Source organism: Acanthisitta chloris, unplaced genomic scaffold (assembly GCF_000695815.1).
Source record: "Acanthisitta chloris isolate BGI_N310 unplaced genomic scaffold, ASM69581v1 scaffold5731, whole genome shotgun sequence".
Classification (NCBI taxonomy): domain Eukaryota; kingdom Metazoa; phylum Chordata; class Aves; order Passeriformes; family Acanthisittidae; genus Acanthisitta; species Acanthisitta chloris.
Genome location: NW_008654365.1, coordinates 4,112 through 22,189, shown reverse-complemented (window position 1 = coordinate 22,189; position 18,078 = coordinate 4,112). Strand labels below are relative to the sequence as shown.

General features: G+C 39.4%; 1 protein-coding gene across 1 annotated transcript in view; it reads right to left on the bottom strand.

Annotated features, from left to right (window-relative positions):
- The window catches only part of SEC63 (SEC63 homolog (S. cerevisiae)), a gene marked incomplete at its 5' end in the record, with an annotated part of 44,703 nt that extends 29,260 nt beyond the window's left edge, over window positions 1-15,443 (bottom strand). Inside the window, 7 exons of the mRNA XM_009083483.1 lie at window positions 865-973; window positions 3,863-3,913; window positions 4,617-4,675; window positions 8,645-8,706; window positions 9,711-9,823; window positions 13,747-13,861; window positions 15,344-15,443. Coding sequence (XP_009081731.1) covers window positions 865-973; window positions 3,863-3,913; window positions 4,617-4,675; window positions 8,645-8,706; window positions 9,711-9,823; window positions 13,747-13,861; window positions 15,344-15,443 — 609 coding nt within the window. The remainder of the gene's footprint in view (window positions 1-864; window positions 974-3,862; window positions 3,914-4,616; window positions 4,676-8,644; window positions 8,707-9,710; window positions 9,824-13,746; window positions 13,862-15,343) is intronic.
- Between the last annotated feature and the right edge of the window lie 2,635 nt (window positions 15,444-18,078).

Genomic DNA, 18,078 nt, shown 5'->3' with positions numbered 1-18,078 from the left:
GAAAGAGCATAAACTGATCTAACTAATCCCACAAACAGATCTATGTGTGCTGTGACTAGAAGGGTAACATATTTCTGTGCTTTTATTTCCTAGACCTCTTGGGATTATCTGTGAAGCATTTCTGCTCAATAGGAAAAGGATGTATCAACAGCAGATTTCAGCAAATCTAAAGCTGAGCAACAGTGCAATTCAAAGGACTAAGAAAATATATTTATGAACGCTTTTTAGGAGATTTTAGGGGCTCTTTTATTCTGCTTTTCAATTGCTCTGAGCATGCAATCTACTTAAATCCCATCTAGAAACTAACTAGCACCAATGCTAACTCTTCAGGCCCATGCTAGTCCCCAAACTAAGAGATACAATTCTGCACCAACATAATAAACCTACAGATTTCACCAGGAAAAGGGGTTTATTTATTCCTTTAAAAGTGACCAGACAAGAAAAATACATATATCAAAAACTACAAACAAGTAACAAAATAACATGAAACTGATAGCAAATTCTTAAAACAGAAACTTAGCTCTAATATAACATTGAAGAAGAGAGAAACAGAAATGCTATTTCATTCTTCATGAAGATAAAAAATAGTGACAGCCCCTAGAAAATTCCCAAAGCCTATTCTGTTACACTAACAGATGAAAACACACAGATATAGATCTATATATCTACTCCTTCTCCCAGATATTTAAGACTTCTTATGGAGTACCTTTCACCTGCAACAAAATGAAGTTTTTGAAGTACTCTCAAAGAACCAGGAACATTATTTTAATCTTGCAGAAGGTTATAAAGGAGGAGTATTTTAACATCCACCAGACTGACATTCCCAGATGAACACACCAACATTTCAGGATGCCTTTTACTTACGTTTCATGTCCATGTTCCGTGTTTTATAGACAAAATACGTATAAATTTGAGTTGTCCGAATGAGAATCTGATCTCCACTGTATCGTATCGACCGGTACCACCAGGAACCCTGAGACATTCAACAAGAACAAACTGGTATCAGCTACAAGGAAGCATCAAAACAGCTATACTGGATGAGCTCATGCCTACTGACAACCAGGCAAGTCAGCCCAACTGATTTTACCTATGTTAAGGTCAACTAAATTTCAGAAAGGAGAGGGAACAAAAGGAATATTTACTGTCACAAACTTTAACAGCACACCAAGAAATTAATCTGAGAGAGTCTGATGCTAAACATTTTTAGATGACCTCTAGTCTGGAGAATTCCTCCCCTCCCATATACACCTGCACATGTATCACAGAAGAACACAATTTCAGGGGTTGGAATGGACCTTACAGATCATCCAGTCCCCCTGCCATGCCTCCCATCAGAACAGGTTGCTCAAGGCCTCATCCAACCTGGCTTTGAACACTGCCAGGGTTGGGGCATCTACTACCACCCTGGGCAACCTGTGCCAGTGTCTCACCACCCTCACAGGAAAAAACTGTTTCCTAGTATCTAACCTAAATTTTCCCTCTTTCAATTTGTACCCATTGACCCTTGTCCTGTCACTTGCAGCTCCTAACAAAGAGCCCCTCTCCGGCTTCCCTGTAGCCCCTTCAGACACTGGAAGGTGCTATGAGGTCTCCACACAACCTTTTCTTCTCCAGGCTGAACAGCTCCAACTCCCTCAGCCTGTCTGCAGAGGGGAGATGCTCCAATCCTCTTAGCAACTTTGTGGCCTTCTCTGCTTTGTTTCTGGTGTTGTTTTAGTAAATGCACTAAAGAGCAAATCCACTGGATTTACGACTTTCTATCCATGTGTTAACTCCTCACAATACAACAAAGCATTCAAATCACATTCAGTTTAGGCAGACCAAGGCTAAATCAAGAACAAATAAAAGATTTCTTTCACTATGAGAAAATGTGCAAAAAATTAATTTAAGTCACCTAATCACAAGATGCTTTTCAGCAGGGGAATCTGGAGGTGGCACAGTGCCCTTGCTGTAAATTTTCTGAATTAAGCCATACGCCTTCAGGTTGACAGAAAAAGTCTCCCAAACCTTTAGCAACACTCCAATAATTGCCTAATTAGCACTACACCAGTGACTTAAATTGTGGAACTCACTGTACAGTGGCTGCACTCTGTATTTTCAGAAAAATGGTGTGCTGCGTTATAAACTGCAGTCTGTTCATTAAACTCCTTCCCATAAGCAACGCTCACTTAACATGAGAAAAACCATCTGAGATACTCCTCAATCTGTTGTAAAGTTTACCATAAGTGGGAAAGAACAAGCAGTAAAGTAGTAAGTGATGCTTTCTGCTATTAATTCAATAGGCAATAGTGAAAATTCCCACAGTACAGCAAGAACTCTGCAATCTACTTAATTATCTGGGAAAAGCTCTAGGACTGGCTCCCCACAAATTTTATTATACATTAGGTTTTATTCTTCCATGAGTAGATGAACCCTGACACAAAACGGTACACAACTTGGTAAAAAGTTTTTCGGCAGAAAAACTGAGATTATAATCCCACAGCTATCATATTTTTGTCAAAGTACATGCATTGGAAGAAAAATATAACTATAGGCAGTACAAATCTACATGAAAAAGGCTTCTGCAAACACAGCTTGTGTCTCTTAACTCATGTGCAGAACACTTGGGTCAGTGGAAGTGTGGAAAGAACTACATGTCAGTATTTTCCTTTTATATTGATCTGGATTCAGATGGGTATCTTAGATGCCTATCGAATATGGGATGACTACATTGAAGTCAACTTTGGCTTCTTTATTGATTCATAAAAGAGAAACAGGCCCATTAAAGGCATGAATCATCTTGCATGTCTACTTTAGAATAAAATGATAAAATAACTTGCTCCATAAAAATTACTATTCCTCTTCATTGACCATAAAAGAAATTGACAGTGACAAGCCTGAATGTAGAAGTCTACATCTGGTATGGGGCAAGAAGAGGTAGATTATTGTTTTCTATGCTCAGGACACCTCTTTGTACCAAGAGAAAGGATGTTTACTTCTACTTGAGCTATGATAAACCTGCTATAAATCACTAAAAATACGTGTGTACAAAAAAGCATCAGCAGCCATCAACTGAAACCTAAAGGAAAGACATGAATAACATGCAGACATTGCACCCTAAATTTTAGACTTCTTGTTCAGTAACTGGTTGAAATTGCCACATTTAATTTTCTACACTAAATCTTCAATTATGCAGAAAGACTCTCAAAGGGAAGGGATAATTTCTGGCCGAGTCTCTGCACACACTGATGCAAGCAGCTGCCAACACCTCAGGACACTTTCTCAAATGAAAATCTTCTTCCCAAGAACATGAAGGGGTTTAGGTATCAATTTTCTGAGTCTTTCTTTAAGCCATACCCCAAATGCACAATCACTGGATAAGGGACAGTGTTCAAATGCAATCCTATAGGGCAAACCCAAGCCCTGAGACAACATTCACCTAGCAATTGATTCCTCACACAAAGAAATCTCAAGGGCAGACATCTCATGGTGTACAGAAGATCAATAAAACCTGAAGTTATGAAAACAACGGCAGCCAGGAGAAACTAAATCAACAACCTGTTCCACATGCAGTAATCATTCCAGCACCATCAGCTACAGATATCTCAGCCTTGGCTCCACTGTAACACCATAGAATATCCCTCTTGAGCTCACCACCTCGTATTAATTTTCTTGAGATGAATGAAAAAAGGTGGAAGACAAATTACGTAACTCAGTCTGACTCTAGTAATCTCTCATATTTTCCCTGCAGCCTCTCTCTAGCATAGCACTGCATTTTTATGGAAGCTCTGCTTTTTTCACAACAAAAGAAAACACCCACATGAAAGAAGAAAAGCTCACAGCTTGGTTACAGAGGGCAGAATATTCATTAGATAATACTTACCACAACAACTGGAAGAATAACCATAAACGCTAAACCGTATACAAGCAAAACCTGCAGAAAAAATACAGAGCATTGTGAACTAGATACTTAGGTTACTTAGTGCCACTCTTGTTTAATTTTTACTGTAAAACATACTCAAGTATTACCACGAGCCTACTACGAATTAATGCAAGTTTCTTGCACAATACCTGTCGTTATTTCGGAAGAACTTACAAGTAATATAATTAGTTGGGTAGGGTTTAAATACGGAGTATCAGTTTAGTGGGAGTAATCTCTTAAATGATTCACACATTGTCTCACATGGGTTTCTTTAATAATTAAAAAGCTGGCAGCCAAACTGTGATGCAGTGGACAGAGATGATTAAAAGAAATCAAGTGTGTAAACCAAATACCTTGCAGCAACAAATGCAACAGAAAGAACATTTAGACACTTGGGACTACAGCATCACTAACAAACCAAACGAACTGCAGAAATCCAACAGCAAACAGACACTTTGCAGCAGGTGTGACCACAGTACAACCTCATTATCACTGGAACGAGATCCTTCCAAGCATATTAATACTTTACTTTCAAAGGTTACATTTAAGCCACTCTAATACTTATGACCCCCGAAATGTGCTTCAAAGATGTGCATTTGCACCTAAGTATTATTAGCTACGTGTTTTGACTAAAATGCACAGGATTAGGCACAAACATTTAGGGTGAACACTTGAAAGTTCTCCTTAAAATCTTGAGCTAAGTAAGCTGACTCACCAAAATCGAATTTTTCTGATCCACAATCCAAGCTGGCAAAGCTATGCCAAAGCTTGTAGCTGCAGGATGAAATAAAAGAAATTCACTATGTAATATTAAGGCACAGTTTTAAAAGTCATCTTATGTTTAACAAACAAACAAAACCAACAACCCACCAAAAAAACCATCATATTTATCACTTCAATAAGCAAAATTGTACCAAATACAGCAAAATCAAGAAACAAGGTAGGGATACACTCAAGTATGCAATAAAATTACAAGAGTTACAGCCAACATCTGAACTATCAGACACTTTAGCTTAACATATTGCAGTGAAATAGATAGGCAAAATTTATTAACATATAAAAAAATAATTTCCCAGATTGAAAGATTTATGAGCTTCGCATTGCAGAGTTTTCAGCAGTTTCAATACATACAGTTCAGTAAACACATGAACTGCAAGAATAAAGAAGGGTCTGAGCCAATGACATCTACGGGAAGTTTTATTAGTTTGCACCTTCAGGAAAGTGTTCTAAGCTGTAAATCCTAAACACAAAGTCCTCTGCCAGTTCTAATTTCTGTGTGATTGTTGAGAAAGAGAGAGGAACACTTTTCAACTCAACAGGAATAAGGCTGCAGAGAATGGAGGACATGATTGTCTAGCTGTAACATCCACAGCACACAGATCTGAATACAGAATAGCATCAAACAGCTCATCTGCAGACACTTTACTGGTAATAAATTAAATATTGCAAACATTATCTATCCCAATACTGAAAGTTCTATGAAGCCAAGAAAAGGATTTCTAGGACCTGCTTAAAAACCACCAAGACAACATGCTGTCCTCAGTGCTAGCAGGTATCGATGAGCAGTAAGGACAGACCAGGATCCCTGTGTGCTTATAGTTCTGATACTATCTCCAACAGATTGTGACATCCATCAATTCAGACAATCAGTTGTTACGTATGAGCCTAATGTGACCTCTATAATTAAGCTGAAAACTACTATGTGTTGAGACTCAAATTAAACGGCTGACAAACCTGACCACACCTCAAGTTTAGGAGTTCACCAGAATGACACTCAGTGAATTCACCACATTAAGTTACAGGAAATGCCCTGCTCTGGGGAAGAGTCTGGAGATACTTCCCTATCTGTAAATGGTTAGGGATTTTTAGATGAATCTACTAAAAATGTGTCTTTTACTGGTGGCATCAATTTCAGTTTCCCACAATATTTCTGACCTTTGTAGCCGCAAACTGATCCAGGAAGGGAAGTAGTTCAGTACAAAGCTCTTGCTCCTCTGGTCTGAGAGTCTCCTTGCCCTCACCCATGCGCAGTGAGCTGAAGCATTAGCAAATACCAAGGGGAAATACTCCACTAAAAGTGCCTGAGGTTATTAAAAGCCTATCTCTAGGCTCACCAGGTCCCCTCACCTGCTTTCGAACACTCTTTGAAAGATTTTGTACGTTCAGTATTTTGCTTTTAGTAAGGAGCAAGTCATGCCAAATACAAAAATACCCTTTTTCTCCTGCCTCTGACCTCCTTGCTGCCCCAGCTGGATAGAGAGGAATGCTGCTTGCTGTTCCCTGTGCTGGGCACAGAGGGTGGGATGTACCACATCGATTTGGTTAGACATGTCTAACACCAGATGTGCTTCATCTCATCCCAGAAAATACCTCTGATAAGGGATTGTATCCATTCTTTGACTATACAGATCTAGAAAACTAGAGTACACAGCCTGGATACAGATCTTTACACTGCAGATAAATTTCACTAAGTTAGAAAGCGCCTCACATTTCAATGTAAAATAAGGTTAAGAATAGAGAAGGGAGAGCAAAAAATTCAGGGACTTCTGCTGCCCTTCAGATGAAGCAAAAATGACAGACACCTAGAAATAAAGCAGAGAACTCTAATTCCATTGCAGTCTGAGGAGGGTTTTCAGAAGAGCAGGAGGCTTCACGCTCACAGTACAAACTGCTGCCCCCCCAAAGAATCATTTCATTCTGCCCTCTGGGAATCTAAAATCCCTTAAGTTTGTGAAAGCAATCACTGAGCCAACTGCACAAACATCTTCATGACTTCAAACTCTCAGCTTTGGCTGAGTTTTCTTTTGAAGTCTCAGCTTCAAGTCCACTGAAGGACACTGACATCCTGCCTAACTTCAAATCCCATGCCTTGGCAACACTAAGTTAGTAGCTTAGTAAAAACAACTTAGCACCAAGAAAGGTCCTAGAAAAACTATTTGTGCATATAGCACAGTCTGAAATTGACAGTACTATTTCACTGATCTTGTGATAGCATTTCTTTAGGAAAATTTTATTGGTATTTTGCAGCAAGAGGGACAGAGACCTCCTGCTTACCCAGCTAGGGAACCATGAGAAGCTAGGAGCTGAAAGAAATCTGCTATGCTATAAAACACAGAGGTTAAAGAAACTGAACCACCACCTTAGTCCACCAGAAATGCCTTTGTCAGATCATGATTTAGCTGACGGACTTGTTTTTTTCGAAAGGAGAGAGAAGATTTCTTTTTTTTTTTTTCTTTGAAACACTGGTTCAAGGGCTGGGGTTGGTTTTTTACCTTTAATTTCCCATGTTGGATGAATACAAACCAGAAGAATTTCTAGCACAGAATTTCTTCATGTCATCCTGTAACTTCACAATTATGTTACAAATTCCATTTATTACTTCCAAGCTGGCTGTAACTCATTCCATGTAGGTATGTAGTATAACTGAGCCCCACAAACTATAGGCCTTCAACAAGCAGAGACTCATGGACACCTGCCCTAACAAATGGTCAGCTTCCACTCTGCTTGTAATGAGTATCAGCTAGAAACAGGCAGTAATTTTCCTTAGGAGGCCACTTAAATTACAAAGATGTTTTACAAGGTATTCACACAACTGCAAATAGGGAGAAAATTAGTAACTTTCAGTCTGAAATTGCTTTAGTTTGGATCACCTACTGTAAAACTTCAACACACTATCATCAGGGTTATTTTCATGTAGCTACCTGCCCAGGAACAATCTACAAAGGTATAATCACAAGGACTCCTCAAGATGAAGGTGGCATGGAGCTGCACTCAAACAGTATTGCTTCCAGCAAAGAGAAGGCAGATGGGCCTACAGTATTTAGTTCAGAATTTACATACCTTTGTGTACATCCTTTCATCCTGTTTATTGCATTATGGCTAATTGTTAATTTTCCAATGTACATCTACAGTATTTGATAGAAACACCAAGAAATGTTTAAAATTGACAAGTTTCTGAAAACTATCATTATGGTTTTTTTGCTTATATCTCCATTTAATACTGGCAAGTTTCTCTAGATACTGAAGCTAACTAAAAAATACCCTTCTCTTTTTTCCACAGGAAGACGGAGAAATATGAAAGCACATTCTTTTCTGCCTTTCCCTGCCACCACCAACCCAGAGACAGTTTCACAGGAAAGAGTTTACAGGCTGGGGGAGGAGTAGCTCGAGAGTTGTTCATGAGAAAGGGACTTGGGAGTGCTGGTGGACAGCAGCTCAGTATGAGCCAACAGTGTGCACAGGAGGCCAAGAAGGCCAATGGCATCTTGGCCTGGATCAAGAACAGTGTGGCAGCAGGACTAGGGAAGTGATCATCCCCTGTACTCAGCACAGGTGACGTCACACCTCAGTGCTGTGTTCAGTTTTGGGCCCCTCACTTTGAAAATGACATTGAGGCACTGGAGTGAGTCCAGCCAAGGGCAACGAGGCTCAGAAAAGGCCTAGAACACATGTCCTGTGTGGAAGGGCTGAGGGAATTGGGTTTGTTTAGCCTTGAGAAGAGGCAGCTCAGGGGTGACCTCATGGCTCTCTACAACTCCCTGACAGGGGCTGTAGAGAGGTGGGGGATGTCTCTCCTGCCATGGCTGCAGGGAGAGGACTAGAGGGAATGGTCATAAGCTAAGACAGGGGAGAGTCAGATTGCATGTCAGGAGAATATATAAATACGAATGCTTCTCAACTGATCAGATATAACACATCTCAACGTGTAGTGGTTACAGGACTTATATCATTCATAATTGTTACCTTGTGGTCCATCTGGATTACCAAATTCTTCCCAATTTTTTCGGGATTCCTCATCAGTTAAACTAGTTACAAGAAGAGACATTAAGTTAATACAGAAGACGTTTCTCTAAATCATTAACACATTGAAACTTTAAAATGTGGCATCCATACTACCCTTTGGAGACAGCCTGACAAGCTAAACAGCTTCTGCTATTTTTTCATGGTATCTGAAATACTGTCTCTTACTCTTTGTCTTTATTACCAGGTGAAATGAACAGTACATTTATTTTCTAAGCATTGCTTCAAAACTGCCGTGACAGGGTTGGCTGGTTAAAAACCACAACACCCATTTTGTTCTTTGCCATCTTTAAGATTTAGTATGTGTTACACTGGAAACAATCTTCCTAGCTGATATGTAAGTTTAATAGAGAACTAACACCTGACAGTATTCTGACAGTTGCAAAACAAATTATCCTTCCTAACTTGTACAAAGCAAATACACACTGAAACAAGACATGTTTTGACTTAGGTCTAGAAAACAGGTATTTTTTAGGTCTAGAACACGTCATATGAGGAATGGCTGAGGGAATTGGGTTTGCTTAGTCTTGAGAAGACGCAGCTCAGGGGTGACCTCATGCTCCCTAACAGGGGTTGTAGAGAGGTGTGGGATGTCTCTCCTGCCATGGCTGCAGGGAGAGGACTAGAGGGAACGGCCATAAGTTGAGACAGGGGAGATTCAGATTAGATGTTAGAAAAATGTTTTCCCTGTTAGGGTGTCCAGGCACTGGAACAGATTGCCCAGGGAGGTGGTGGAGTGACCATCCCTGGAAGTGTTTCAGAGGTGTCTGGATCTGACACTGGAGAACGTGGCTTAGAGTTTAGGGGTTACAGCAGCTCATGGTTGAACTCAATGATCTTATAAGATCCACTCCAACCTCAGGGATCCTATCCACACATCCCTATGCCTCTACAGACATGTGTTGGGTATACATTCCTGCCTGCTTGGCCCATCCTTGCTATTAACATAAAGGCTTCCCTCCCCATAATATTACGTTCCCTTTTTTTTATGGGCAAGAAAGAAACTTACGCTGCATAGGCCTTGGCAATCCTCATGAACATAACTTCATCTCCTCCTTTATCTGGATGGTATTTTAGCGACAGTGCACGGTACTGTTTCTTAATTTCTGATATACCTGCTCCCTTCAAAAGGAAAGGTTTGAGTTTATTAATAAATACCTTAAAGAAAATTCATTCTTTTATATATAATTCTAACATATATTGTAGAATATTTCTTTGAACCATTCATTGAATGAAAGAATTATGTTCTAATATAGGATCAAGAAACTACATATGTATTTCATGAAAATATTATTATATTATTTTTCTATTAACATTCTTATAACCATTATATTTTTTAACCAAGATAGAGGTCACAATCTAAGAAAAAGACATTCAAATAACTGGTTATTGTTTCTTCTAGTTTATTTTGCTCGTCCCTCCATAGAAAAAGAAAAAGTAAGGACATCTTATCTGTTTGATACATTTTTTTTACTTTAAACATATTCATGAATACAAGGCACTCTCACTTGCAATATGCTATTTAAGCAAGAGTTCATAGATCAAGTATGATGGTTCACTTGCAGCTTGGATGCAGAAATAAATCTGTCAGTCACCAGGAACAGTAGATCTCCCTGCCAATTAACAAGACCTTTGGCTAGACTCATCCTACCCATAAATTATTTCAAACTTCTTGAATAAAGGGAATATATTACCTCTACCTGATAAAGATCAATTTTATTCTACTACAGCATGCTGTTGAATGCCACCAAGACTTGGTGTTGGTGGCATTTAACACAACAGACTTATCAGTGGGTTGAGGGCAACCGCATGAGTTTCAACAAGGCAAAGTGCTGGTCCTGCACTTGGGACACAACAACCCCAGGCAGCACTACAGGCTGGGGGAGGAGAGGCTCAAGGGCTGCTCGTCAGAAAGGGACTTGGGAGTGCTGGTGACAGCAGCTCAGTATGAGCCAACAGTGTGCACAGGAGGCCAAGAAGGCCAATGGCATCTTAGCCTGGATCAAGAGTAGTGTGGCCAGCAGGACTAGGGCAATGATCATCCCCCTGTACTCAGCAATGGTTTAGGGGTTCCAGCAGAGTGTCAGGCTAATGGTTGGACTCGATGATCTCAGAGGTCTCCTCCAGCCTTGATGATTCTAGGATTCTAACACAATCCCCTGTGCATTAACTTTCAGCTCAGACTGTGAACTCGACTACCCAAGAAAACCCACAAAACTTTACAGTAAGTTCAGGTAAAAGTTTTTTCTAATATGTTATCTGCTGAGTTTCACAGAACCTTTACCATAAGACTTTTCAATATTTCATGGTCGAGAAGCCTAGCATGCTGACCTTAACTGCATAAACAGACAACAAGTTATTTACAGATGATGATACTGTTTCAGTAAATTTACACCAGAAATTAAACTACCCTGAGGCTTCGCTTGCTGTTACTTTATCTCACTTTCTACAGTCTATCATATTCCAATACTATTTTTCAACAGCATGCCTGCCTCATTTAATGCACAGAATGAATTTACTCCATAATAAATTAGCCTTCAGTTAAAAACAGGTGCTTCAAGACAAGATGAAGAATGCCAGAGGAGTAGCAGAAGCTGGAAAGTAGTGGGGGAGGAGGGGGAGAAAATAAAAAATCAAGCTGGCTGAGTAGAGAAGTGTTCTCATGGCTCACATGAATGCGGCCAATTAAAAAAAAAAAAAGCAAAACTAGTTTTTCCTCTCTCCGACACAGAAGATTCATATCATCCCTGATAAGCTGACGACAAGTTTTCTAGCAATAATTGCTTAGTCCTGAAGATTCATATCATCCCTGATAAGCTGATGACAAGTTTTCTATCAATAATTGCTTAGTCCTTAGTTTCAAAAGCTAGGCTACAGAGGTTAGGCCTGACCTACAGAAATGTTTAGCAGCCTGGGACAGCTGGTGCCAGTGAGCATTTTGCCTGGAACACAGACTCCCTATGTTAAGTACTTGCCTACAAAAACAATAAATTTAGCCCTCAATTGTCTTACTTCAAGAATCAAAATCATATTTGCCTTTGAGTTTCATCTTTATGCCTTGGATCCCACATGTAAAACTGAAGTATGGATACTCACTCAATAAATCAAATTATAATATCTGAGTGCCTTATGCATTAGGGAATTTTAGTGATGTGCTTCAAAAAGAGCTATTCTATGCACAAAACTTTCATATTATATATAAGATAAGGTGTATGTACATGATCTGGATTTTGTACATGTTGTGGTTCTCCTCTGAAGAAAAAAGCCTTGTTATAAACTGACATGCTAACAAAAAAAATCTTTAAGACAGTGTGAATGCTAAGAAGTAAACGAATTATTGTGTAGCAAAACTTTCAAGTGCTTATATCTGCAACCTTCATATTTTTTTTAAGTTCAGGGTTTTTTGTGGTGGGTTGTTGTTTTTTTTTTTAACAGTAGTAACAGTTCCATTGCATAACAACATCTGTATTACTTCATCAGCTGGGCTGGCAATGACACTGAAGGTTCCACTTGAATGGTAACAGAAAAAAGCTGTTAATTTTCACATAGTGTGATCTAAACGTTTTTCAAGGGAGTTTAACAGACATCACCTGATAGCAAGAAACACATAAAAGAAACACTCTGGGATGTCAGCCTCCTCTTTTGAGCCCTACTTCATCTATCTTCACACCCACCTCTTCATCCCCCTTGTAACACCCCTGGGTTTAATTCAACTTGCCCTATATGCTTCATCCCTCAGTTCTTGAGCCATTCCAGTGCTGGTTTCTTTGTCTGGGTGAGTTGTACATCTTGAGCGTGCGCAACAGTTTCCATTAACAAACACGAAGTTGTAATTCACTACATACAAACATTTTTACCCTCCTCTGGGTTGTTACTTGTGGAAATTTGCCAAAAATGACAAAGGAAAAATCCTCTGGTGTCCTAAACCCTAGCCTGATTTGTTTAACCAAAGTTAACACAGACAGAGGAACATTTAACCCGCATGGGTCCAAAAGATACCATTTGATAGTCAAAATTTATCTTTTCCTTCCTGTGCGTCAGTGAGAGAACTCGAGGCAACAATCAGTCAGCCACGGAGGGGCTGAGCAGGGGTTGAATTTAAATAACTTGCCTCTAGACACGACAGGCAGTTGTTCTACCTGTCTAGCTAGAAATAGGCCACAGACTACTTATCTGCTATAATGACTTTCTCAGCACAGAAAACAGTACCTCACCCCGACAGGCCACATCACTAATGGCAAGAGATGTATTTGTTAATGCTCATATACATGTTAAACTCTCTCACACTAACCATATACATCAAGTTTAATCAAAACAGGTACATTGGAAGTTCATTCATATTCTGGTGCTGAGCTGTATCCACAGTACTTCCTTAGACTTGAGAGTGAAACAATTCAGACCACAGAAATTAAAAGATGACTCTATTGTTATTCAAAAGAGGAGCTTTGCAGCAGGAAATAATTAACATCAGCAGAGAATTCGCTCAAAGTATTGTGGTTAAGATGAAGAGAAGAGTTTGACAAGACTAAGTAAGAGCTTAAGAGATGTTCAGAAGCTCTATTTGTCTCCTTGGGATATGCAATTCTTTTGTATCAATTTTGAATCAGCCCTTCAATATGAGTAAAGCACTGCATCTGTTTTCTAGATAAGAACTAAGTCGGGGGTTTTTCCAGTTTAATAAACCTATTGGCTGGTACCACTATTTAGAAATTGCTCTTTGCATTCACAGATACAACTGAGATTCAAGGTAACCTTCACTACATCAAAATGTGCATCACCAACACCCTTCAGTCAAACCTTTCATTTACAGGAGAAATATTGCTGTACAACAACTGTAAATCAAAGGAATTCACAGTCTTGTTTATACAGTTTCTTCAGCATCCCTAAAAATGGCTATTGAGGAGATTTTCAAAGGACATGCAAAGCAGAATTTTCCTATACCAAGGGAGGAAATCAACAGCAGAAAAAGATTCAAAATAGATCAAAAAAACCCATAGATTATACAGTTATAGTAGTACAGAGTAGTGAAAGATGTTATTACTTACAGGATCCAAATGTAAAACCTCGTAAGGGTTGTATTCTTGATACTCTCGGTCTGTTTTAGACACTTTGTATGCAAGAAACAAAAATAATGCCCAGCCAGCAAGGAGGACTATTTTCCTGTTTGAAAGAAAGAATTTTTAAAATGCACAAATCCACTAGCTCTAGCATCATTCTACAAACAACATTAGAAGCCATATGAGATCAGTCCTCAAGAAACACTATGAAAATAAGGAGAAACATTAAAGGAGTATTTCAGTTCTAACACCACATCTGACACAGAGGAGAGCTGCTCTGATTTCTAATTGATTTCTTTTCTCCTCATTTTTAACAAAAGCAAGTCACTATCACAAAGACACTTTCATCTAACTGTATCCTCAGCAGGTATGCAATAGTATATCCTATTTTTAAAGGATGACTTTAACTTGATCCCAGACAAAGTCAGTGTTAACCAAAAACACGCAAAAAGCTGGAACAAGTGCCTAACAGCAAAATATTTTGAGGGAAGTAGTAATAAAGAACTGATGGACATAAATATGAGCCAACAGTGTGCACAGGTGGCCAAGAAGGCCAATGGCAACTTGGCTTGTATCAGGAATAGTGTGTCCAGCAGGACTAGGGCAGTGATCATCCCCCTGTACTCAGCTTTGGTGAGGTCACATCTCAGTGCTGTGTTCAGTATTGGGCCCCTCACTTGAAAAAGGACATTGAGGCACTGGAGCAAGTCTGGCAAAGAGCAATGGGATTCATAAAAGGTCTAGAACACATGTCCTGTGAGGAAGGGCTGAAGGAGTTGGGTTTGTTCAGCCTTGCGAAGAGGCAGCTCAGGGGTGACCTCAGGGCTCTTTCCAACTACATGACAGGGGTTGTAGAGAGGTGTGGGATGTCTCTCCTGCCATGGCTGCAGGGAGAGGACTAGAGGGAATGGTCATACGTTGAGACAGGGGAGATTCAGATTAGATGTTAGGAAAAAGCTTTTCCCTGTTAGGGTGTTCAGGCACTGGAACAGGTTGCCCAGGGAGGTGGTGGAGTCACATCCCTGGAAGTGTTTAAGAGGCATCTGGATCTGGCACTGGATGATCTGGTTGAGAGTTTAGGGGTTCCAGCAGAGTGGCAGGTTAATGGTTGAACTCAATCTTAGAGGTCTCCTTCAACCTTGAGGATTCTACGATTAAGCCATTGGCTTCAAACATACAAAATTATTACCATATACAAAATTCTGATCATATATTTGACTATATATATTCACGTTAAATATTTAAACCAAAAGACATCACTAGCACTACTAATTTCAGCCAGGGAAGGTTATTTTCTTAAACAAATATATGCATTGTTTGCTTAATTTTTTACTGCCGAGGTTCACTGGTTTCGTTTAGCAGATATTTTATACAGCACAAAGAGCATCCATCTTGATTTCAAGCCCTACTAGATAATAATGATTAGCTATTAATTATTCAAATACAGCAGATTGCAAATGTCTCTTTGGTGACACAAAAGCCATTATTATGCAACTAATTTCAGCTGTTTCGATTAAGAAAAAATGGCATTTTGATAAAAAAAGAATTGCTTTCATGGAAAGCCATGCAAAGGACACATACGTACTTTACTGTGGGAATTATGTTCTGCTGAGGTTTTAACAGTCGCAAACGGTACCACAAGCATCTTCCATATACATTTCTTATGTTCTTTAATCGAATTTGCTCTATAAAAATAAAGAAAAATATGTCATTAACCAAGCCGACAGAAGACAGAAAACGAACACATTAACTTCACCCTGGAGGAGGCAGCACAAGGTCAGCTGGAGGACTAGTGAAAGAACCAGCATCATGGGAAGGAATGCTGAGTGACACTGAACATCCATAAACATAAGAAGTTGGTCAGAATATTCTCCACTACCTAAAAGGAATCCATTCGATTTTCCGCATGCCACACAGCAACTTCCACTTTCAAACTCAGCTTTTCTGCCTAACATACACCTGTAAACTTTGCTCCTGCCATTTCATACTCAACTCCAACAAGTTTCCCATTTCACTGTGTCAGCTACTGCGAGCAGGGAAAACAAACAGAACCTAACCCACATGCAAACTGGTGCTTGTATACACCTAAAAAGTACAGCGAGAGCAACAGCTCCTTCCTCAGTTCAAAATCTGATGCACTTTCCTCCTCTTTGCGACATCCATTTTTTGGAAGTTGCCATCGTTTAGGTTTTGCCATTGAAGGGGAAAAGGAAGGAAGAGTAAGATCATAGTTGTAGTTATGCAGCTCAGTATTACGTGCCCTTGGCAAGGGAGTGTACGCATTAATGGCAAAGCAGCCAACAAGATTTCCTCCCATGTCCTTTTAGGACAGGATGGGGCTGGAAGGAAATTGTATTTACACTGTCAAACTCACCATGATGAGAGGTGGAAGGTGTCTCTGTTAAGAGTTTTAATTGCATTTCAAAGTTAGGCAAGACCAACTCAGCCTTGGTCAAAGAATTATTTAAGCTAAGAAAAGCATGGTGGAAAGCAAACAGCTTGTAGAGAATTTCTCTAACTACTGAAATTGTATGCTATAAAGTGACTTTGGTCCTGTTTAGGTAACTTGTCTATCCATAAAAAACTATGCAGTCTGACCTGCAACACTTCTGAAGTGACGAGGTCACTGTAACTACCCTACTTGCAAAAGAATAAGATCACTTCAGTCTTTTTTAGACTAAAGGAGACAGAATTAAGAGAAAAAAATCATCTTGCCTCAATATATTTAGATACTGGTGGGGAACAATTACCTAAATATAGGAATCATATTAACAACTTTGATCCAAAGCACATGTCAATCACATCTGACTAAATTTTAAACCTCAGCTTAGCACTTTTGACCAGGTGATGCCCTCATGGAATCACTGTATGGTTTGGGTTGAAAGGGCCCTTAAAGATCGCTTAGTCCAAACCCCCTCCCATAGGCAGGGACTCCTTGCACTAGACCATGATACTCAAAGCCCCACCCAACCTGGCCCTAAACTCATCTTAACTAAAATAGCAGTTATGATACATGGAAACATTTTCCTTTACCTAATTTCTAAAGAGTGATTATGGAAGGCAGTGACAACCTCTGTTTAGTTATTCTAAAGGTATTGGGAGGTGGAATATGATGTTCAGTGATCTACTTGAACTTTAAAGCACGAATGCAATTCAGATGAAAAAATTTAGAACTTCAATTTGCAGTTAACAAACTATTTGAAGCCAGAGAAATATGACCATAAGTGCCAACATCAACCATGAATTCAGATTTACGGTAGATCAAATGTGAGCACTGGATGGTATTTCAAACTCTGGCTGATTTGGCAGAGAGTGGGAACACAGATGACACGTAGACACCCACAAAAGAAAGCAAATATTAAAGCTTGCAGAAACAAGGTATTAGAACCAGAAAGAAAAGTGTATCAGCCTTTTCTGCACTATTTAATTCTATAAAGTATAGCTTCCCCAAAACTCAATATGACATTAAACAGCTTGATGTGATTCCTGAGAAGATTACATTAGTAGTCCCATCGCTCCCAAAGAGGGAGAGATGGAGATAAGGGAGGATAATTCCATCCCCTGCATCTGATCCAATTCTTGCAGAGCTTCAAAATAAGCTTCCAAACTTGTCTCAATATTCTGTGCAACAGATAAACCACACAAGTATTTTGTGGCTCTCCTGATCTGCAAAGATTGTTCACGTACCTAAAACATGAAACTTTCTAAACAAAAAAGATATGACTAACATTTGGTTAAGCAATTGCCCACTTAGTTTTACTTATGTAAGGCTTTAGAAAGCACTGTGAAGGAAAAATTCAGCAGATAATGAAAACAGAGTTGAAGTGCCACACTGACTCCCTACTGGCAGAATGCAAATTAATTTGGCATTTTCTCTTTGCAACTTTTTTTTTTATTTTAAGACGAAAATGTGGGAGATCTCTATTGGTGCAGAACTGGAGCCACCACAACTAGAAGTGAGCTAATTGTTACTTAAAATTAAGCTACAATTTTTAAAGCAAAACTAAAGAGAACTAAACACAGAATTGGCATTTCAAAAAAAATCCCAAACTTATACCATTAGACTAGACTGACAATTCAGCTATGAGGACTAAAAAACTCTGCTACGGAAACAGGGAGGAAAGTGTTCTGAAGGTTTTAGATGGTCACTGGACAACTATGAGCCATAGCATGATGCTCTTATCACAAAGTCAACAATGACACTTGAGCAAATCAGGTATCACAAGCCTCAGAGAAGACACATGTCTACATCACTCATTTCAAATATTGTTGATCAACTTGGTGGTGAAGCAAGACCTGTTCAGCAGTTCAACCACACTG